The sequence below is a fragment of the Cnephaeus nilssonii genome, assembly GCF_951640355.1.
Source record: "Cnephaeus nilssonii genome assembly, chromosome: 14".
Taxonomy (NCBI): domain Eukaryota; kingdom Metazoa; phylum Chordata; class Mammalia; order Chiroptera; family Vespertilionidae; genus Cnephaeus; species Cnephaeus nilssonii.
Genome location: NC_137085.1, coordinates 76,411,667 through 76,435,652, shown reverse-complemented (window position 1 = coordinate 76,435,652; position 23,986 = coordinate 76,411,667). Strand labels below are relative to the sequence as shown.

The following is a 23,986-nucleotide window of genomic DNA, read 5'->3' as shown; positions in this document are numbered from 1 at the left end:
GCCCGGGAAACGCCGGGATGACCCAGCCCCGTCCCTGGCTCAGTCCCTGGCTCAGTAGTCTAGGACAGTGTTCCGCGTCAGTCACCTACGAACAATGGAGACGCATGGAGCCCAGCGCTCCTGCCTGCCCCGAGGCCAGTGCGCACAGTGCTGCCTGTCCTGCAGGGCGCACCTCGCTGCGGAAATGATGGCACAGAACAGACACAGGAGGGCTGACCTGGGGGAGCTCTGTCCTCTTTGTTCTTAGTGGGGGAGAAACACATATCGCGCATCGCAGTCAATGGAGAACCAGAGTCTGATTATTTGAAGTTATAAAACAAACCACAAGAAACAAAAGGCAAAAATAGAATCAACCCAAACTAGGAGAAGGAAGGGAGGAGGGCAGACAGCGGGCAGGTGAGGATGGGAGTTCTGTCATGCCTCACAGATGAAATGCAAAACCAAAGCAGCGGTCAGTTACATACCAGGGAGGCTGCAAGGCAAGCGCGTCAAGGTCAGAGTGGAAGGGCGGGCCCTGCGCAGCCCTGACGGAGAGAACTGACCGGGCCCACACGCTGCCTCCCTCGCCAGGGCCACAGGGCTGCCTCCCTCGCCAGGGCCACAGGGCTGCCTCGCCAGGACGCGGCACCGGGCGAAAGCAGCCGGTCTGACAGGGCTGCCTGCTGTGTGAGCTCATTTATATGGCGTTCCGGAAGCAGCAAAACTACGGGACAGCAATCAGGTGCGGGGCTTCGGGGCTGGCGCAGGGCGCTCGATGGTAGTGGAGCTGCTGCGCATCTCGGTTGGACGGGGCCTCGTTACCCTGTGTGTCAGGCAGAGGCACAGGACTGTGCCTATAGAGGGTGTATAAATGACACCCCAATGACTCTGACCACCTGACTGTAAGGGTAGAGGGAGGTCTAACACCCAGTGCCTGCTAGTGAAAACGCTGGGCGCAGGGTGGTCGTGACCTGCAGGGTGGCACTTAGTACAGGAAGTTTTACGGAGCGGGAGCAGTCACGCCACGCGTCCGGGAGCCGGTGCAGCCGTCCCTGCACGGACGGATGAGTCGGAGGAGTGCAGGCGCCGGGGGCTGGCGAGGAGTGGCGAGTCCAGAGAGGACCCGGAGGCCGTGGGTGTGAGTGGTCACAGCCTCTGGGACCTTCATGGATGACAAGTTGTCCACACACACAAATCAGACACACACGCCCTTCGCTGCGGCAAACCAGCTGCTCAGCCATCCCGCAGACACAGCGCAGCCGGAGGATGGCTGCGAGGGAAGCTCCTCACCCAGGATTTGTAAACAGTGGAAGTCCACCAGTGGAGCCGGCTAAATGCAGCGCGGTGGCAGGAGGAACGCCCGCAGCCACAGCCGTGAGTTAATATGTGTGCTGACGCCGACGTTCTGCGAGAGGTCACGGAGCTATAGAATCCTGACTAGTGCGACCCCCTCGGGTAAATAACTGACGGGGTGCCTGCCACGCTCTCCGAAAGGGCCCGGCGTGAATGGTGACGTGGTTTCCTGGGGGAGAAACCCGCATCGCTGCACGAGGAGGCCACCCTCCCCGCTGTGAGCACAGGGCGGAAGCTGCCTTCTGGGCGAAGGCTTTGGCCCAAGCGGATGCTCAGGCTGCTTATCCGAGGCGGGGCCCTGAGGAGGGTGGGACTGCGCCCGCGGCGGCTCACCTGCAGGTTCCAGGTCTGCTTCACGTACTCCCGGATGAGGTTCTCCTTCAGGTCCTCGAAGGGCCCCGTCTTGGGCTGCACCCCGGGCGGCCGGTGGAAGGGCTTCTTGAGGAGGCACACCAGGCCGTCCGACTCCTGGGAGTGGTAGAGGCAGAGCTCAGCCGGGCTGGCGTGCGCCCTGCCGCCCGCGATGGCGTAGGTCCCGTTCAGCTCCCGCTCGATGGTGTAGTGGTGCGCTTTGCGCCCGTGCGCCACCGACAGGGCGAAGCCACCCAGGTAATTGCGGCTCTGGCGCAGCAGGTAGAGCCCGTCGCTCATGCCGCCCTGGACCAGGTAATCCTCGGCCTCCTCCCGGGTGATGTTGCCAAAGAAGAAGGGCAGGTGGTCAGCCACGCCTGCAGCCATGCTGTCTCCCTCACGCCACGGCACACGTGTCCACCTGGCAGAACCAAGAGGGACACGGGTCAGCACCTGAGCAGCGGGAACTGGTGTAAAACTGCCAGCCTCTGCCCTGGGGCACGGAGAGTGACATCCTCCCAGGGCCGGCCTCGGCTGTCCCCGCCCCTCCTGCCCTCCCCCAGATCGCTCCGGGCACCCGCCCACCCTCCCCACTGAGAAGCAGTGCAGGCTCCACACCCATGAGACCTGTCCCAGCACACACACTTCTCACTACACAGACCCACAGACAGACACACGGACACACACACACACTCTAACACACACACACACACACACACACACGGACACACACACACACACTCACACACACTCACACACACTCACACACACTCACACACACTCACACACTAACACACAAAAACAGACTTACACACACACTCACACACACTCACACACACATACACACTCACACACATACACTCTCACACACACTCACACACACTCACACACACACTCACACACATGCACACACACATACACACACACTCACACACACACTCTCAAACACATACACTCTCACACACACACATATACACACTCACACACACACACTCACACATACACACTCACACACACACTCACATACACACACACTCACACACACACATACACACACTCACACACACACTCACGGACACACACACACGGACACACACACACGGACACACACACACACACTATCTCTCACACACACACTCACCCACACACACACACCCACACACACACACCCTGACACAGGACAGGGTGGAAGCCCTGAGCAGGGGGCGCTGGCCGGGCGTGGCGGCCCCGGGAGCACAGGTGCCCATGGAGCAGACCATAGTCCCGGCCACATGGCCAGCCCAGTGCCCCGTATGGGCCCCAGGACACTGTGTTTATGATGATTGCTTCCAGCATTTGCATATCTGTGATTGTTTTCCTTTGTCTAGTTCCTGAAAATCCACCTGTCAGCACAGTCCACACGCATGTCAGGCCGAGGGCTCAGCTAAGGAGCAGGGATCTGCTGGTCTGTCTGCGGGACCTTCTGCCCTTGCACTTACGTAAGCTCCTCCATTACACTCGCTCTGCTCCAACTACCGTCTCTAAGGCCTCGGCCACCCTCTCTCCCTGGGCCCCGGCCACCCTCTCTCCCTGGGCCCCGGCCACCCTCTCTCCCTGGGCCTCGGCCACCCTCTCTCCCTGGGCCCAGGCCACCCTCTCTCCCTGGGCCTCGGCCACCCTCTCTTCTTGGGCCTTGGCCACCCCTCACTCCCTGGGCCCTGGCCATCCTCGCTCCATGGGCCCCGGCCACATTTCAACCCCCCTTCAGCCCAGCACTTACAAGCCCTCACACGTGAGCATCACCTGGATCTGAAATGCAGGGCCTGCGGGGCTGCAGGCCAGCAATCTCGGTGCCGCTGATGCGGGGCCCGGACCCTGCCTGTGGCCGGGACCTCCACCACCTGAGCCTCCCTCGCCTGGACACTGCCCATCAGGGCCCAGCCCCCATCCAAAGGCTTGAGTGACAAATGCCTTTAGTGTGACCTCCATTCTGTCCATACACATTCCCTGTCTAGTTTGACTGCATCGCCTCAGCCGCACCCTGCAAGCATGCCGTCCGCCAGGCTGCTCCTTCCCATCCTGGTCCTCCTCCCATCCCTGCACCCTGTCCCTGTCCCTCTGTCCATGACAGAAACATGTTGTGGGACGTGAAGTAATGCCTTGCAGTGCCCGGGCCGCCCAGGAGGCACCCTGCTCACCCTTCTCCGCAGGTCTCCCCACGGGTGAGGCCCTTTGACACCTGACCCCTCAGGCCGGGCTCCCCCAGCGGAGAGCGGGCAGGAGGGTTGCCTTGCTCACTGTGCTGTCAGCCCCTGGAACAGTCCTGCACCTGGCAGGTGGACAGACTTAAAATTACATGAAAGCCAGTTTCAAAATAAGGGGTACAGAGAGTCCAGTTTTGTTTTAAAGGCTCTATGTGCACACATGTGATCGTACACACATGAGGGAGAGAGGAGAGAGCTTGGCCAGCTTCCTGTGCGTCCTCTGCTGACCCCTCCACTCGGCCCTCCCCTCCGCCCACACCCCTCCCCCGCCTCCTCCCCTTGCCCCCTCCCTGGCCTCTGCTCCTCCTGATGTCACACCTCCACAGGCCCAGCCTCCTGGCAGTGCCCACTTCAGCGGGTCAATCTCCCTCCTTACTGCCCCCTCCCTCCGTGGCTCCTCTCCTCTCGCTCAGCACCCAGTCCTCCCCATCCACACCGCCTACCAGCAAGGCCCCTGCACGCCACCCAGACCGGATGCCGCAGGCCTGAGGCCTCCACCTGGGTCTGCCCGACACTCAGCCTTCGTGGCTCATGCCTGCCCTCCCTCTGCCTCTCCCACCTGAGAAATGGCACCAGCCCTCACCAGCCGCCGGGACGAGCCCCTAGACTTCAGGATCCCTCTCGGTCATGGTGCACGTCTCACCATTGAGTCAGAAAAGACACGCTCCTCCCGGACGTGACCCGCCGGTGCTGGAACGGGCCCCTCAGGGAGCAGGAGTCTGGGCAAGGACCACCTGCCGGGGTGGGGACCTAGGAGACAGCCCGCTGGTCTCCAGGGAGCTCTCACGGCTTTCTCCAACACGCACCCCAAGCCCTGGCGCTGTCTCCCAGAGGGAGCCTGGGAGCCGCACACCCCTCCCTGATGTGGACGGAAGCGGTACCCAGGCCGCCCTCCGCAGGCCTCCCCCTGGGCCATGCCCTGCACAGTGGGCAGTGTGAGGCCAGCGAGCCCGCTCCTAGCCCCGGGACACCCCAAATCCTCCTCGAACCCTGTTTCCCTGCGTGGCCCGAGCCCTTCCCTCTCTTGCCCGCCTGCGCCGTGCCAAGTGCTCGGTCCTCCTTCCTGTCCGCACGGGGCGGCCTCTCCTGACCCCAGGCCTCACGCGAACCTGCTCGGTTTCTCCTTCTCAGGCGTGTGGTCTCAGCTCTGGCCACCTCAGAGGGCTGTGTGCCGAGGAGCGCAGCTGAGGCAGCTTCATGGCCCCGTTTATCTTGATCTCACCCAACTGTGCACTTCCTTCACCGTCAGCCCAAGCCTGCCCTCTGGCCCTGAACGGGAGCCGCGAAGCGGAGTGTCCCCGGGCCCTCACCATGGAGGGCTGCGGAGCTCACAGCGCCTGCCACGTGGGAGCACAGGGCCTCTTTCCAGTTTCTACGTGAGCGCACACGCTGTCTCAGCACACACTCCCAGGGTGCAGGGGCTGCGCTGCCACGTGGACAGCGGGGTGCAGAGCCCGAGGAGCCTGGGGAACACGCATCCAGCCCGAGGCTCCCCGTCCTGAGGGAGCACGTGGCAGCACCAGCTCACGGCCCCCCAGTGGCCCTGTCCAGCCTGGGATGGATGCACCTGGCGGAAAGGGCTCTCGCAGCCCAGGCCCTGCCTCTGCACCTCCAGCCCTGACCCTCAGCTCCCTCGGGATGCTCAGGACATCCAGTTCAGCTTCCCCGAGGTCTTCAGGTGCCCGCTCCCAGCTCTGCTCAGGCTCACCTGCTCCAGGCTCACCTGCTCCCAGCTCTGCTCCAGGCTCACCTGCTCCCAGCTCTGCTCAGGCTCACCTGCTCCAGGCTCACCTGCTCCCAGCTCTGCTCAGGCTCACCTGCTCCCAGCTCTGCTCAGGCTTACCTGCTCCCAGCTCTGCTCAGGCTCACCTGCTCCCAGCTCTGCTCAGGCTCACCTGCTCCCAGCTCTGCTCAGGCTCACCTGCTCCAGGCTCACCTGCTCCCAGCTCTGCTCAGGCTCACCTGCTCCAGTCTCACCTGCTCCCAGCTCTGCTCCAGGCTCACCTGCTCCCAGCTCTGCTCAGGCTCACCTGCTCCCAGCTCTGCTCAGGCTCACCTGCTCCCAGCTCTGCTCAGGCTCATCTGCTCCAGGCTCCACGCCCTGCCCACTCAATGTCATTCTGGCACATTCACTATCCTGGCTGCTTGGCCCCACACAATTCCATTTTGCCCAAGACCCTCCTGAAAGGCAGCAGACACCGAGATCTGGACACACCTAGGCACAACCCCCCTGCGTCCACACTCCGTGGCCACAAATGCCACCAGGGGCCCCAGCTCCCAGCACCCGCACCTGGCCCCTGCGAACGAGAGCTGCCTTTCCACGCAGGGCCTTGATTTTCGCAGTGAGACCCTCACACTCCTCCACCGAGTCGCTGCTTCCCGCCTTCCTCCCCATTCTATCAGTCCCACTCCTCGCCCTCTCCTCGTCGCCTTCGGCGTCTTTAGTCGATTCTCGCTAAGCAGGCAGCAGGCCCCAAACGTCACCGTGGGCACTGAGCCGCTCCTGCCCCTGCGGAAGGCTGCGCCCTCTCCCTGGAAGCCCGTGGTCACGGCAACTGAGTCAGCGGCCCACAGAGGCCGGGTTTTCTGTGTGCTGCTGTTTGAACAAACATACTTTGTGCATGTTGCTGACGCTGTCACACTGAGCTCGGGGCCACAGCGCTGCACGGCGTTGCCTCCTTCCCGCGGAGCCAGGCTGCACTCGGCGCTGTGCTGCGGCCGTTCCAACAGCACAGCCCCAAGGAGCACAACAAACGCCGACCGACCCAGGGGCTCTGAGCAGAGCGGAGAGGGACACTCCTGTGCGGTGGGAGCCGAGACAAAAGGAGCAGCCATCCTTCAGCCTCAGCCGGGAAGGGACCCGTGGGCGACGCAGGTTTCCCTTCTCTGTGCGGCCCACAAAGCGCACACCGCGCCGCGTATTCACTGGGGTTTCACAGACACACTGGGAGAAGGTGAATGGTGGATACAGATTTCATAAACAACGAGGGTCAACTGCAAACGGTCTTCTGCTCTCCCGCCTGCAAAACAGGCCCAACCTCATCTGTAAGGATGACCATGTGTCCTGGTGTAAGAGTGTTTTTAAAGGCAGCACTCTTGTTCCCTAAATCTGTTCATTTCAGTGCTTTTAAACGGCCTGGGAGCAGAAGGCTGCCGGTCTGTCCTGGTTCTCAGAGGCCCAGACCTCGGGTCCAAGGCTTCTGCTTTTCTGGAGGCCCACCGAGCCCTGGCACCGAGCCACAGGGTGCAGGCCCGCCTCTTCCCGCAGAGAGCACCGCCCAGGCGCTCGCAGTCAGGCGGCTGCTGGCCGTTCGCATCTCTGGCCGCGGAGCCTGCCCGTATGCTGTGGCTGAGGTGGCAGTGGAAGAAGTGGATGGTGCTTTGGGAAACAAAACAACTGGGGACATTTCTGCCATATCCGACCATGTTGGGGAACAAAATAAAGAAGACGCGAACAGCTATCTGGGCTTCTCGTGCCCAAGGCCACACAGCCAGCTCAATGCAAAGCAGCCTGGGAAACTCTGCCCGGGAATTTCCTCTGCAGCTTGTTGCTGATGAAAATCGTGTCAGGTCTTGGGTAAAAAGAAAAAATCATCTGTGGGTTCAATTCATTTGCATACGAAAGAGGAAAGAGGCCGGGTCTACAGAGAGGGTCTGCCTGGGCTGGTCAGGGGTGGCTGGTCGGTTTCAGAGAAGTGACAGCAAACCCAGCTCTGACCGCACTGGGAGGAGCCGTTCCCTCTGCACGACCCTCCCCCCGCCACCCCACCCCCACCCACCGCCGCATCGCACAGGTGTGTGTCCTGAGGCAACTGGCTATTAAAAGGAGCACGGGACTTAGTAATCAACGAACAGGGGCCATCGAAGGTGTCACTAGTAAGGTCCCTCTTTTTATTTTTAAAATTAATTAATTTATCTTTTTCAGTCCTCACTGGAGGACATTTTTCCCATTGATCTGTAGAGAGAGAGAGTGGACAAGAGGGAGGAGGGGGAGAGAGAGAGAGAAACATGGATGTGAGAGAGAAACATTGATCAGTTGCCTCCTGTATGTGCCCTGACTGGGGACCACACCTGCAACCTAGGTATGTGCCCTGACCAGGAACTGGCCCATGACCTTTTGGTGGCCAGGACAACGCTCCGACCAGTTGAGCCGCCAGTCAGGGGTGACGTTCCTCTTGAGCAGAAGAGGAAGAGGGGGTTGCATCCAGTGGGCTGAGGCAGCTGGACCCCGAGCGGGTCCAAAGACATCCCCCCACTGACTGTTACCCAGCCAGTGTGTCCCGTACCGCCTCACTGCTCACTCTCCTCTGGGGAAAAAGAAAAACGAGAGAAAATAATACAGAGAACTCGCATTGAACGCGGCTGAGTGCTCTCGCTGGCTTTCTCGTCATCGGGGCAAACCTCCCAGGGAACACAGACAGGCCGCAGGCGACTGGGCTCCGGCCCTGCTCCCTATGGTGCTCCCAGACCCCTCTCAGAGTGCAGAGGCTCCGGGGCCTGGCCACCTCCGTGACGGGTCCTCCGGCCTGGTCCACAGGCGCTTTGCGTGGCTTTCAGCCGTGGGCACCCTTTCCTGGCCCAGCCCTCCCTTCTCTCAGGATCTGCAGGGCCTGCAGCTGCTGCAGAGGGCGCCCTCCTGCTCTGAACACAGGGCACGCGCCTGCGGACTAGGACATCTACAGAAAGTTTTACTGAACATGCATGTAAAAATCTCTATCGTTTTTTCCTAATCAGTTAAAGAATAACTGTGAGTGACTCGTTGCAAACTATTACAGAAGCTATGACAGTGTCCTTAGGTTTCAGAAACCGGTGACATAAATACACCCAATCCTACCTAATAAAACAGTAATATGCAAATTGACCGCACCTTCGCTATGCCCAAGCCACGCCCACCAGCCAATCAGGGCGAGTATACAAATTACCCAACAAAGATGGAGGTTAATTTGCATACACTCAGGGAGGGAGGAGTGAAGACAACTTAGAAGGAAGAGGGAGGAAAAGCGGAAAGCAAGGTGGCTGCCAGAGGGAAAGCCCGGGTGGGGCAGAGCGGGGCGGGGCGGAGAGGGGTGGGCGGCAGCGGCCCTCGGGTGCAGGTGCTGTGGCCGCTTGCAGGATGCTTCCTGCAAATGGGCTACTAGTGCTTAAATAGGCGGCAAAGGTTATGTGCCAGGAGAGAGAGGCTTAGCCAGGTGGCGAGGGCGGGAGAGAGGTAGGATGGCCAGGGCTGACCCCAGCTCTGCAGGCAGGTGCTCGGCGGGGGAGCGCGGCCGCTCCGGGGAAACCCAGGAGCACAGATATGAGCCTGCTGAGACCTGAGGGGCCTTCCCACTGGGAACGGACTTCTGGGGTCACGGCTCTGGATTGACTCAACTCTTACATATTTGACCCAAATGCAGGCCAGAATCAGGAGCCCAGGCCAGAATGGAATATAGGAGGAAAAAACCCACCGAGTGGACAGAAGTGTCCAAAGGGAGGACAGGGGGTCGGCGAGACAGCAGCAGCCCAGCCTGCAAGCTGGCGCGCCTCCTGCTCCGGTCACCTGGGCCTTGGGACCTGGGCTGCTCCCCAGTGTCCTCGTGCAAAGCCGCCAGAGAGCAGAAATGCAGATCTCCCGTGCACAGGGCCTTTCCAATTGCACAGTAAAATGAGACAAGGACACCCCAAGGACAAGGCCATGGATCCCCCAAACAGACTGGAGTCTCAGTGCATGCTGATGGACGAAATGCACTCTCCCAAGAGCTCTTACCAAGTGAACTGGATCTCAAACTGCCAGGTAAGGCATACCAACCTTTCCCATTACTGCATTGTTTAAAACCCCAGGACAGTGTAATATTAAAATTCCAAAGAGGAGAGAAGTCCTACCCAGGCCCTCTCTGAGACCTGAGGGTGCCAACTCAGCGGGACGGGGAGGCTGGGTGCCACCGTCGTTAAGCCAGGACGGCGACGGCCAGCTCTCTCTGACCCTGAGCCCAGATGTGCTGCCCACAGCTGCTCCGCACAGCAGACACCGCCTTACAGAGGCTCTGGCTGCGCCCCTCGGGCTGATGCGGAGGTGCTTCTCGAGCGTCCACTAAACACTTGCATACTCTCCCTCCCGGCTCCCTTGTCTCCCATGCGGAAACGCAGCCGGGAGAGGGGCAGCCAGGCTTCCCTCCGCACGGGGAGGACGCGTCACGGGAAGGACGCGTCACGGGATGCAGGCTATTGGGGAGCCCTCTCTGGCGCAGGAGCTGGAGGAGCCCTGTGTGGGTGCACCAGGTGCAGCAAGGGGACGTGTTCCAGAAAGCAACGGGCGCCGGCCTCACCCAACCTGGAAGGTGACCGCCCTGTGACGCAAGCACTGCCCTCGTACGTAAGAAACTCCACTGGCCGGCCGGGCGTCCACCGGTGTGCGGCCAGGTGGCCGTGAGGAGGACGGTCAAGAGGCCCAGGACGGCGGAGGAGCTGCTCCAGGAGCACCCCCCTGCCTGGGCGGGGTGCCAGCTGACCCGCACGACACCCCCAAAAGTAACGCTGCCGTCCTTCCCCATCCACAGACTGGACATCTGGTTCAAGGTGGGCGGTTGCCTCCGAAGGACACGCTGGTGCCGGGGCAGGTCAGCAGTCTCCTCAGCTGCAGCCAGGGCTGCAGGGTCCTCCTGGCCGCGCCCCGCCCCCCCATCCCAGGCTCTCCACGTGCAGCCCTGGCCCCAGGGCCACCAGCATCACCGGGAACCTGCAGGGGCTGGAAATGCGCAGGCCCCGCCCGACGGCAGAACCAGGCGCTGGGCTCACAGGCCTGAGAACTTCGGCAGAAGGGTGCCACCCACGTGACCGTGGGAGACAGACACCCGGACCCTCTTAGATGGCTCCCTCTTCCAGGGCCTGGGAGTGACACGTCAATCACGCTCCTGTCCGCCTCACCTTCCAGCCCTCAGCCATGCTCACTCCTCAAACAACGCTGGTCCCACTTCTCTGCTAAAGACCCGCCAGCCCACCCGACCCGGGAGCTCCGAGCCCTCCCAGCAGGCAGCTCGCTCGCCCCACGCCCGCTCCCTCTGTGCTTCCTCTGGACAGCGTCCTCGCTGCCCAGACCACCCAGTCCCCGGCTCCTGTGCTGTCCTTTGCAGCTCTGACCACAGTTCTGACTTGACCGCTACCTCGATGTTGGTGACGATTGGTGAACGCCTGTCTCCCTGGCAAAGGCAGAGGTTATATCGATCCATCTCTACTCCTCGAGTCAACATTTACTTTTAGAATGTATTCAGATTTCCAGGAAAAGTGCAAAGACAGTGCGGGGTTTCCACAGACCCACAGCCAGTGTCCCCGGCTACAAACGCCTTACATGACTTAGGGTACACTTCTCACAACTAGTGAGCCAACAGGGGCACACTATTACCAAAACCCGTACTTCATTACCTTCTGTGATTGATTGTTTTTACCCAATGTCTGTTTTTCTGCTCCAGGACCCCACCCAAGATGCCGTGTTGTACGCCGCTCTGTGCCTCCCGGGAGGTTTTAGACTCCCCGCTTTCGGTGAGCGCTGGTCAGGAGCTTGAACCAGCTGCCGGGGCTTTCCCGGGGCCTGTCTGTTGCTTTCCTGCTGGTTCCGCCGGGCCTGAGTGTTCGGGGAGGAAGCTGACAGGGGAAGCTGTCCACGCGGCTGGTCGCCGTGGATGCGGACCTTGACACCTGGCAGCGGTGGTGCCTGCCGGGTTTCTGCGCAGCGCGCTGGAGGAGGAGCGGCATGGGGGGTTCCGCCCGCGGTGGTCTGGAATCCTGCAGCTAGGCTTGTTTATTCTCCCGCTTTCTACTCACTCAGTCATTTGCTTGTGTGAATACGAACGCCAGGGCACTGAGTCTACACAGTAGGTGATGGTGCAATCGCACCTGCTTCATTGCTCCCGCCCGGCTCGGCCGCTGGCGCAGGGCAGCGACTCCCGGGTCCTGGCTTAGCCCCAGCACGTGGGCTTGCCGGCTCCTCTGTCACGCAGGACTCTCCGTGCAGCTTCTATATTTACTGCTCCGGGGCCAGAACCTCTCCTTTCTCAATCTTTTATTAAAATGGCTTCAGAAACCACATCTGGGTGCCAGGTGTGCTCATTGGCACGTGGATGCCACTGATTCTAGACCCGCTCAGACAGAGGAAACGTGTGTGAGCTCGACCTGCACACGTGCACACACCTACAGCGCTTCTCCACGTAGCCATCTGCATCGACAGCCATCAAAGCGTGATCTCACACTCAGGCCTCTGCCCTCTGCCTCTACTTTCTGGAAGTGAAAATTATTAAAAATAGGTGTAATTGCCTCCTCAAATGTCTGGTACAGCTCACCAATGAAACCGTGTGAGCATGGTGCTTTGCAGGGAGGTATTAATTGTTGATTTAAATGGGGAAAAATGGGGCCATTCAGGCTACCTTTCCTTCAGTGCGCTTTGGTGGTCTGATCTGTCAGGAATGAGTCCATGTCACCTAAGTGACTGTATTTGTGACTAGAGAGCTGTCCGGTCTCCTGCTGTTGTCCTTTTGATGCCCACGGGTCCATAATTTTATTTCTGGTCATTTGTGTCTTCGCTCCTTTCTTTACTGTTTACTTTGGCTAAAGGCTTATTGATTTTCTTGATCTCTTCAAAGAACCACCTCTGGGTCTTTAAATTGTTTTCTATTGCTTTCCTGTTTTCAATTGTAATGGTTTCTGCTACAATTTTAATTATTTTATTTCTTCTTGTTGCTTTAGTCATTTTTCTATTTCTTCATAGTTGTCTAAGGTGAATTTTATAACTTCCTTTTATCTAATATATATGCCTAATGCTGTAAATTCCTTCCAAGCACTGCTTTTGCTGCATCCCACACATTTTGATATGCTGTATTTCATGTGTATTCAATTCAAAATATGTATATATTTTTGACTTTTTATGAGTTTATTTTTAAATTTCTCTTCAGACTTCTTCTTTGATCCACAGGATATTTCTTATAACTGGAAATTGTTTAATCTCCAAATATTTGGGAACGTTACAGCTATCTTTCTGTTACTTATTTCTAGTTTAATTCCATGTGTTCTGAGAACACACTTTGTATGACTTTTTATTCATTTATTTATGTATGTTTTCCAAAAACGTGCTCCGCCGTGGTGCTGTCCCCTGTGCGTGTGACAGGGATGTGTGTGTTCTGTGCTCGGGTTGGATGTCTTTTAGGTGTCCAGTGGATTGACAGTGCTGCTCGGGCACCTGTGTCCTTCTGGTTTTCCACCGCTTCACCCCGGTCCTGGCAGAGGGCGACGGAGCCTCCGCTTATCCCCGTCACCTGTCCGTGCCCCTGGGGCCTGCCAGTGTTTGCCCTGCACCTTCTCATGCCTCTCCTTGTGTGCTAAACATGTACGATTACTATGCCTCCCAGGTACCTGGTCCCTTGATACTAGGCAGCACGCCTCCTCACCCCGATACTCTTCCTTTGTGTGACATGAATGTAGCGCTCCATCTGCCTTCTCATAGCTCCTGGCACAGAGGATCTGTCCGCATCCCGCTGCTTTTCATCCTATGTGTCTACATTTAAAGTGGCTTCTTGTAGGCAACAGAGGGTTGGGTCTTGTTTTTTTATTCACTTTGACAAACTCTGTGTTTTAATTAGTGTACATAGACTATTTACATTTAAAGTGATTATTGATTTAGTTAGATTAATATCTACCATGTTTGTAACTGTGTGTTTTTTTATTCATTGCATTTGTTCTTTCTTCCTTTTTTTCTCTTTTTGTGCTTCCTCTGGTTTTTAATCAAGCATTTCATATGACTCCATTTTATACTTTCCCCTTACATCTTTTTAAAATTTTTATTGGCTGCCCTGGAGTTTACAGCATACATTTTACAACCTAAATTCCATCCCTAAGTAATACTGTACTGCCTCACACAGCACAGGCACCTCACAGAGCACTCCCACCCTCCTCCCCCCATGACAAGGCTCACTCATGTCACCCACGGACACGCGATCATCACCCAATACACGGTTGCTTTACACAGTTACCTTTTAAGATCAATTAAAACGAAGAAGAATTAAATGTTTCATTTACCTTCACTACCTTTCCTTCTCCGATGCTGTCCTTCCCTCGGTGGGCTCTCGTTTTAGACCTGCCTCATTTCCTTCCGCCTGAAGAACTTGTTTTCATGTTTTGTAGGGCCGGTCTGCCAGGGACACATTTTCTCTGCTTGTCTAAGGAAGTCCGCTTTGTCCTCTTTTTCGAAGGAAAATTTAGCCGGATACAGGTTATAAGCTGGTGCTTGTTTTGTCTTCCCTTCAACATTTCGCAGCTCATTCAGGTTTGCACTGTTTGTGATGAGCAGTCTGCTGCCATCTCACCCTTGTTTTCCTTAGGAAAAGGCCATCTAGTCAGATGAGTACTTTATAGTACATAGCCCATAAGCATTTGTCAGATGACAGAACGAATACATGATCCGGCATGATTATCCCATAACAGATGCTCCATAATCACATCACATGTATGAACAAATGAATGAATGAATGAATGATTCATATGGCATTATCTGGTCCACAGACATTTGTCAAATTGAATAATAATGAATGAGTCAGTGACTGAAATGGGGCTGCAGTCTTTTCCAGGCAGGAACCCCACTTGCTCATCTCAAATCCACGGCAGCCACAGGCGCTCAGGTCCAACCCACGTTCTGCTTCAGGTCACGAGAGAGCGCCACACCCCAGGCCCCGACTCCTCCCACATGCAGCACACAGCCCTCCTGTATGTATTTTTCATACCTCCCCAATGAAACACGGCTAGCAAACCTGGATATGTCCCATTTAGGTGCTAGCTAGTGTTACTTTCTACCAGGTACTTAATAAAGCATAACCTTGTCCCAAATTACGGAGACACTGTGGGCCTTATCATGTTAATCTCCTTCATTTCCTTATGCACAGCCTTTAACCTAATGTGAGCACTAACACAGAGAACTTCAGTGACTACACAGTGCAGGGCCTGTGAAGGCAACGTTCCCTCCTTCCTTCATCACTGGGACACTGTCCACGCTCATGGTCCACGCTCATGGTCCACGCTCATGGTCCACACTCATGGTCCACGCTCATGGTCCACGCTCATGGTCCATGCTCACTGGCCACACTCACTGGCCACGCTCATTGGCTGTGGTCACTGGCCATGCTCACTGGCCACGCTCACTGCCCTCGCTCACTGGCCATGCTCATGGTCCACACTCACTGGCCACGCTCACTGCCCTCGCTCACTCGTCACGCTTATGATCCACACTCACTGGCCATGCTTACTGCCCTCGCTCACTGGCCACGTTCATGATCCACACTCACTGGCCATGCTCACTGCCCTCGCTCACTGGCCACGTTCATGATCCACACTCACTGGCCATGCTCACTGCCCTCGCTCACTGGCCACGTTCATGATCCACACTCACTGGCCATGCTCACTGCCCTCACTCACTGGCCACGTTCATGATCCACACTCACTGGCCATGCTTACTGCCCTCGCTCACTGGCCACGCTCATGATCCACACTCACTGGCCATGCTCACTGCCCTCGCTCACTGGCCATGCTCATGGTCCACACTCACTGACCACGCTCACTGCCCTCGCTCACTGGCAATACTCATGGTCCACGCTCACTGGCCACGCTCATGGTCCACACTCACTGACCACGCTCACTGCCCTCGCTCACTGGCCACGCTCATGGTTCACGCTCACTGGCCACGCTCATGGTCCACACTCACTGGCCACGCTCGCTGACCACTGTCCTCGCTCACTGAGGGCCGAACCTCTCGTGGAGCCACAGAGAGCCTACACAGAGTCTGCGATGGTCTGTGATGGCCCTGAGTCCCAGCTCAAGGCAGAGTCCCTGGGCACACACAGCAGAGCCTCAGTTTCCTCATCTGCAAAATGAGGATCCCCGTAAAAACCCTGGAGTGGTGTGGGATTCCACAACCAAGACCCCTGAAGTGCTCGCCACGTGCAGCCTGGCCCCTGGTCCATGCCCGGGCAGGCAGTGAGGACGGGCATCCCAGGGACAGGCAGGGTGACGATTCAGTGCCCGCCCTCACCACACGGCTGGAAAGGCCTCCCACGTAGACTCCCCCACCCTCTCCCGGGGAGGCAGGCCCACGAGCGCCTCTCCACCAGCGCCCACAGTCTGGCTGCCGTGAGTGGGCGCGGGATCCCACACAATCACACGTGTTCTCCGGATGCCATGTGGCAGGTGAGATACTGCACTCTCACAAGAGAGGTCTATTGAAGTGCTTAAGAGGTGAAATATCATGATCTGTAGTTTACTTTAAAAACACTTCACAAAAAATGGCAGAATATTACAGCTGAGTCACAACGATATGCGTGGTGATTAGACTAATCTCTCTACATCTGCATATTAGAAAACACTCATTATAGGAAATGTAAAATTGTCACGCAAAAACATAAAAACAAAGCATAAAGCTCACCCTACATAACATGAGCTTGAAAGGCAAGTGGAGAGCCTGCCCATCGGCTGCCGCTCTGACTGCAGGAGGCCTGGAGGAGCCAGGGCACGCCGACCTGGGCCGCGGGCACAGTCAGCAACAAGACTGTGCTTTACCGTCTCACCGGACAGGGGGGAACACTGCGCCCGAGGCCCACACCCGAGCACACGGGGGCGGGGCGGGCAGGAGGGTCACAGCGGAGTGGTAACAAACGTGGAAAACACAGAGCCTCACAGGAAAGACTTCTCTGTCATGTCGTTGGCTGAAGTCTTTTGTTCACTAACCGCCAATGCTGAAACGACCAGAATATCGCCCTCCAAGGAGCTCCGTGCGTCATCACACGGTGGCTTGGGTTCCACGTTGCAGGTAACAGCGGTGCTGGCCCCACCGGAGGATGCCCTTCCCCCCCCGGGCTGTGCGGCCAGACAACTCTAGGCCGCTCTGCTTACAGGAGAAATGGCCCCTCATTTATAACGGCATCTGGACTGAAGGAACCATAGATACCCCATAAAGCCCAACGCTTCGGCCCGTTTCTGGTGGGGCCACGGAAACTGTGCTTTCAGAGTTCAAAGTGAAACCTGGCAACCTGGCCGCTCCAGGGGTGGGCCTGGCCCTTGCACCTGCGCTGTGGGGGGCAGTGACCAGCACCCAAAGAAACACGTGCTGGAGCCCTGCTGTGAGGAGGGGTTCCGCCGGCCAGCCTTCCCAGCCAGCCTGTGCCCAATGTGAGCCGAGATGGCCTGAGGCCCCAGTCCTGCGAGCTGGGGGGCCTCCTGCTGGTGTGCGTTCCATCCCATCACACTCCTGCTGGTGTGCGTTCCATCCCATCACACTCCTGCTGGTGTGCGTTCCATCCCATCACACTCCTGCTGGTGTGCGTTCCATCCCATCACACTCCTGCTGGTGTGCGTTCCATCCCATCACACTCCTGCTGGTGTGCGTTCCATCCCATCACACTCCTGCTGGTGTGCGTTCCATCCCATCACACTCCTGCTGGTGTGCGTTCTATTCCATCACACTCCTGCTGGTGTGCGTTCCATCCCATCACACTCCTGCTGGTGTGCGTTCCATCCCATCACACTCCTGCTGGTGTGCGTTCCATCCCATCACACTCCTGCTGGTGTGCGTTCCATCCCATCACACTCCTGCTGGTGTGCGTTCCATCCCATCACACTCCTGCTGGTGTGCGTTCCATCCCATCACACTCCTGCTGGTGTGCGTTCCATCCCATCACACTCCTGCTGGTGTTCGTTCTATGACATCACACTCCTGCTGGTGTGCGTTCTATGACATCACACTCCTGCTGGTGTGCGTTCTTTGACATCACACTCCTGCTGATGTTCATTCTATGACATCACACTCCTGTTGGGTGCACATCTACTATAGCACCACCTGTTTCCTCTTGTAAAGTTGGAACTAAACCTGCCATAACATCAGTCTCTTATTATGATAAATATATTTATTAAGAAATATTGGCTTTTAAAGTTATTCCTTCGTAAGAAAAACACTAGGAGAACTATAAGATCTTGTTTTGGAACTCACTGGGCTTGGCTCCACAATTAAACCGAAATACCAAGGGATGGCACTGCTTTAACCTGATGCGTGTGGTCTGACCTCTGCATCACTTGCTGGTGTCCAGGCGCAAAGCAGGAACTCAAGCAAAACTGCCGACTTAGTCAACTAGTCGAAGGCCGGGCTAGGATATTTGCGCTGTGCTATAAAGCAGTCAATTGTTTCCGTCGGGTCTTATAAATACAGTCAAATTTGACTTTGTTTTAAAAGTGACTTCCTTGCTGTGTACGAGAGAGAATAAATACAGGCAACCTGATTACTTGTGATAGTGATGTGCTGTAACACTGCCCGACACTCTGCTTCCTGGGAGGGTCAGGCTTAGGGCCGGGAGCCTCAGGTCAGTGTTCTCTACCAATCCGCTCACAGCCGCCCCACGTGCGTCTCTGTGAGGACACGCTATGGAATGTGCGGTGCTCACTAGTTGGCACTGAGCTCGTGGCCTGCGCTGCCGCTCACGGGCATTGTCTCCATAGGCACGGCGCAGCCTTCCCCTTTGAGACCCTGAGCAGTACTTGCACTATGCACGTGGGCAAGTTTAAACAGTAAAATCACCAACAAAAAGCACAAAAACTCGAAAAATGTGGCCCTCAGCTGACATGGAAAGGACCCTGGCAGCATGTCCCGGTCCCGCTCAGCGGCTCATGCACACCCGCTGACTCAGCGCCTCGCCCACCAGCCGCTCCATCAATGCGGCGAGCAGGCGCGTTCACCGCGTGTGGGGAGCACGGGACTTGGTTGGCATGTCTGTAAGGAGGGTTCTCCGAAAGGCCGGGGGCCTCTGGGGGGACCTTGCCGAAGGCAGCAGCCCCTACCTTGACTTTTCCAAACAAGTCCGAGCCCCGGGGTGTTTTGCTAGAATCTCTGTTTAGTCTTTTAGACCCGACCTTGTAGAAGCAGGTGCTTTCTCAAGGACACTTGCCCTGCTGGTTGTGTCTAGAGGTTAATTTTAGTTCAAGCTGTTATTCCAAGAAAAACCTGCGTAGGCAGGCACACAGGGCTACGTGGCGGCGATAGCAAAGTAGTGCCTTAGCCGCTCTTTCACAGAAACGTGTGGGAGTCATCATTCACCTGTCGCTCAGGGGCTGCCGGTCAGCCCGGAAACCGCGCAGACCTGCTCACCGAGGGCACGCTGGACGCTACCGTAAGAGTGCCAACCGCAGGGCGCGGGCTTCGCTTACCCACGTGAGAGACCTCCACAACTTTCACGCGGCCTGTGGTCACAGCACACATGACGGGAAAGGACAGGTCAATGTGGAAACCAGTGCACGGTGAGAGCAGCCACCACCACGCCCTGGCTGGCCCGCTGGGTCAGAGGCCGACAGAAGCCGAGGCTGCATGGACTGCTGGGGCCGTTGACTGCTCCTGCAGACACTTGTTGTTCAAGCAAAATACCCGACTCTAAGCTACTCCATACAACACATATCAGGCAGCTTGGGTTTTGACAGAGTAAAGGTTTCACAACCTCCTTCTCCCTGAAATCACCCACCACGAGAACAAGACAGAGACTGGCCGTGGGACCCCTCGAACCCCAACCCTACGGTGAGCAGAGCCCTATGCAGCAAAGGCTGGACCTGGGCACAGAGACCCTCAGGGAAGAATGTCCGGGAGGGGCAGCTGCAGACCTCAGGCAAAGCCCGGCCCCACGGCCCTGGGGAGCCAGCATCTTCTTGAGGGTGGAGAGGTTTTGAATGGCCAGCAGCCTCCCTGGGGAGAAATAAACATTCAACCAATTCTCTCTCTGTCACACACACACACACACACACACACACGCACACGCACGCGCACGCGCACGCGCACACACACACACGCATGCGCACACACGCACACACAAACACGCACGCGCACACACACACGCACGCGCACACAGCACGAATGAGAATGAGGAAAGACCCTGTCAGGCTAGAACACATCTTGGGCTGCTCTCTAACACGAGATACTCACGATGAGGAAGCTCCCACGAGTCTCCACACTTACACTAAATAAAAGGGGAGACGCGTGTGGCCATAGAAACACCCACCAGACAACCCTGCCGAGGGCAGATGACATCCACACCTCACACCTCGCCAGGAGATCAAACAGCTGGAGACAGCAGGCGCTTTGCTAAAACTAATCAAACCAGGGATGCACGTAAGTTAGGGGATGAGCTGGGGAGGCACGGAGCCATCGGCAGTCAGCTGACAAGGATCAGGAAACAGGAGGAAAGAAACGATGGTGTTTCAACAGCAAAGGAGAGCAGGCTTTAGGCTGAGAGAGCCAGGTGGGCAGGATGGAGGAGCCTGAGAAAATGCAGTGGGATTAACCAAGAGGGCCAGTGCGACAGGAAAACCCGAGGACAAAGGAGAGCCAAGAATGCAAGACAGAGGCCGGGAGTAGAGACTACGGAGGGCGCACACGCCGAGTGATAACGAAGGTGAATGTCCAGAAATAAAGAAGCTTTTCTCCGGGATCTCCTACCCAGGGCCCGCCAAGCAAGGGACATTCCCGGGCCTTCGGGCCACACTCCCAGCCAGCAGACAGGGGGCCGCACCGCAGGGGCAGGCGTGTGCAGGGGCGGCTGGGAGCCGCAGCTTCAGCGCTTTGGTGGGGACAGCGGTGGAGGTAGGAGGTGCTGGGGCTCTGCAGAGACGGGGCGCAGCGGGGCCCTCACCCTCCCGGACACCTGCTTCCCAGCCCCTCCAGATGCTCCTGAAATGGGAGGCCCGGGCCTGGCCCCAGGAGTTTCTGACGTGCAGACAAGGAAAGAGTGGCTGCTGTCACCAGAACCAGGCGGCTCTCGCAGAACCAGGCGGCTCTCGCCGGACAGCGGGCCGCCCTCCCGCAGCGCGAGCAGGGGCTGCGGACCTGAGGGCCCCGAGCCGGGCCTCACTCAGAACCTCCCTCCGGGCCCAGACCTCCGTCTCCTCACGGCCTCCAAGTGACTCTGGCCTGCAGCCAGGACGCAAGACAGGTGGTCCAGGGGCTCAGAGCGACCTGGACAGAGCTGACCCGACGTGGGCAGCGACGCGGGGCAGCAGCCAGGGAAGATGCCAGACCAAAGCAGAGTTGGGAATTTCACATGGAAATGGAGGAAAGCAATGCCAAAGCCATAATTCAAGAAGACACTTTTAGTTGGCACCCCACACACTAATTTTCAGACATTTTGGTTTGGCCACCACAGTAACCTGGGGGCCGGGGGCTGCCCAGGTCCCGGTGCCCAGGCGCATGCCCAGGCCACTGCAGGAGCAGCGTGCGTTGCTACACTTCCTGAATTCGGGCTGAGTCATGAAAGGAAGTCCTACCACTTGCAAACCTTCCCAACTGTTTCTCTGTGGTATTTTATCTTTCCTAAATTCAGCAGCTCCGGAATTCCAGCCACAGCAAAACGGCCCTCTCCCCCACCCGAACAGGGGAAGCCAGGGCCAGGGCTCCAGCCCAGGGCACAGTTCCCACATCACCCCCACCAGCACAGGCTCCTCAGGTGCTCCCCCTCCCACGGGTGCGCCCGCCTCTAGCCCTCAGCTGCTGCTGCTCCTGGGTTCTTCGGTGAGCACCTGTTCCCAGAAATGCGTCTGGTTCTCCTGCACTTGATAGAACAGACAAAGCCCAACTTCCTTCATTTTGCCTTAATGAGGGACATGTCCTCTCCAAACTTCCTTTAAAGGACAGAAACCCGGGTCCCAAATACTTTGAGAAAATGATGTTGGACTTGTTTTTCACTGCAGAGAACTTTGTAAGTACTAAGGTTTCTCAATTCTAAATCTTCTTGAACAAAACGACTTCATTCTTTCAGAAACCACACTGAACGAGGTGTGCTTTACCCGAAGCCCCCTCCTGAGTGTCCTCCAAGGCTGGCCTCCCCTTAGACTGCTCCGGGGAGAACCGGACACCTCCGTTCCTGTCACCGAGCCGGACCGTGACAACGCATGTGCATGCTGTGTGCATGTGCTGTGTGAGTGCATGTGCATGCTGTGTGTGCCTGTATGTACCTGCTGCGTGTGCATATGCTGTGTGAGTGCATGTGCATTATGTGTGTGCCTGTATGTACTCTTATGTGTGTCTGTATGTACTGCTATGTGTGCAGGTGTGCAGTGTGAGTGCATGTGCATTATGTGTGTGCCTGTATGTACTCTTATGTGTGTCTGTATGTACTGCTATGTGTGCAGGTGTGCAGTGTGAGTGCATGTGCATGCTGTGTGTGCCTGTATGTACTCTTATGTGTGTCTGTATGTACTGCTATGTGTGCAGGTGTGCAGTGTGAGTGCATGTGCATGCTGTGTGTGCCTGTATGTACTCTTATGTGTGTCTGTATGTACTGCTATGTGTGCAGGTGTCCAGTGTGTGTGCCTGTGTGGGGAGGCTGCTGTGTGGAATAGGAGCTTGTCGCCATGCTGAGGATGAAAGGGCCAGGCCAGAGCCTGCGGACAGGACCTGGGGTCTCCCGGAGCTGCCGTCACCGCCCACGGTCAGACCCCTAAGGAAGTGCGAGTGCTCTGGGGTCAGCGTGGACAGGTGGCAGTCACAGTGGCACTGAGGTTAGGACGGTAGCGGGGAGCCTGCTTTCCTCCCGAGTCCCCCAGACAGACCAGGTGTGACTCAGGTGTAGCGTGGCATCGGGACCTGCCTCACACACCGTGCTGGTGGCCAAGGCTTGTCCACTCCGCCCCACACAGAGCCAGCCACTGGCCACCTGTGGCTTCTGTCCTCCACATGTGGCTAGCGTGACTGAGGACTGACTTTTAAATCTTATTTAATTAAGTGCTTGAATATGAATGGCCACATGTGGCCGTGGGGACTTGCAGGACAGCACGGCAATAGATTCTTGGCCGGGAAGCTGGGAAAAGGCCACCTGCACCTGGGCCGGTGTCGGGGGCCGAGGAGCACAGAATGGTGTGGGCTGCGGGGGGCGGGGGTCTTACAGATCAAATCACCACGGACAGGCTGCGTGGCGCTCCCCAACACCTCTCCTACTTGGGCCGAAGGTGGTGACTCCAGGTCTTATTTTTGCTAAGGAGAGATGCACTTTACCCCACATGCCTGCCTTGTATCCGTAGCTCACCTGGGATCTGCTGGAATGAAGGCCGGCGCTGAGAGGGTGCCAGCATGTCAGGGGAGGCGCCGGGAGAGCACACGTTTCTACAGCGCGGCTCCGGCCGGACGTTTTTAAAGTGCATGACCTGCGCCCAAAACGTCACCGTGTCCTAGCACTTCAGGTGCCCTGAGCCCTGGGGAGGGGTGTCCCTGCGCGCTGGGGACAGCAGAGCCGAGGAAACCCCCAGGGGTCCCCGGAAAGCCCAGCAGGGACCCCAGCACATGGTCAGGGAACAGCCTGCAGCACGGCCCAGAGCCACAGCCTCCGGGGCCCTCCCACTGCGTCTTCTAAACCCCTTTCTCCCGCAATGCCGGCTTGTTCAGCCCCACGTGAGCAGAGGCTGCTTAGTTCCGATGCCGGGCCGATCTGGAGCATCTGGCCGGCGCTCCCGCCAGCCGGTCCGCTCCGTGTCCGCTCCGTGTCTGCTCAGTGTCTCCAGCCGCGCCCCGCGGGATCTGCAGCCTCGCTTTGCAGGTGCGTCCGGAGCCTGAGCCCCCCCCACAAATATGGACTCCACCGCACGTGCCAACCCGCTGCCCAGCCAGGGGCTTCAGAGCCACGTTCCCGAACTGGACGTTCCTAGTTCAAGACCCCACTCCTAAAAGTTTTGTTACAAAGTATAACGCAGACACACGGTGAGCCCTGGCTGCAAGGACTTCCTGTGTGTGTGAGTGTGTGTGTGAGTGTGTGTGAGAGTGTGTGTGTGTGTGAGTGTGAGAGTGTGTGTGTGAGTGTGTGTGTGACTGTGTGTGAGTGTGTGTGTGAGTGTGTGAGTATGTGTGTGAGTGTATGTGAGTGTGTGTGAGTGTGTGAGTGTGTGTGAGTGTGTGTGTGAGTGTGTGTGTGTGTGTAAGTGTGTGTGTGAGTGTGTGTGTGTGGGTGTGTGTGAGTGTGTGTGTGTGGGTGTGTGTGGGTGTGTGTGAGTGTGTGTGTGTGAGTGTGAGTGTGTGTGTGTGTTTGGGTGTGAGT

General features: G+C 57.4%; 1 protein-coding gene across 3 annotated transcripts in view; it reads right to left on the bottom strand.

The window, feature by feature from the left end:
- The window catches only part of SYK (spleen associated tyrosine kinase), an 80,619-nt gene that overhangs the window by 42,775 nt on the left and 13,858 nt on the right, over positions 1–23,986 (bottom strand). For 2 of the 3 annotated variants that reach the window (XM_079790969.1, XM_079790970.1), the window contains exon 2: positions 1,666–2,104. In XM_079790969.1, the coding sequence (XP_079647095.1) occupies positions 1,666–2,070 (405 nt within the window). In that variant the 5' untranslated portion in view covers positions 2,071–2,104. Of the gene's footprint in view, positions 1–1,665; positions 2,105–15,642; positions 15,763–23,986 lie in introns of those variants that run through there. The other variant, XM_079790971.1, reaches the window with a different exon arrangement.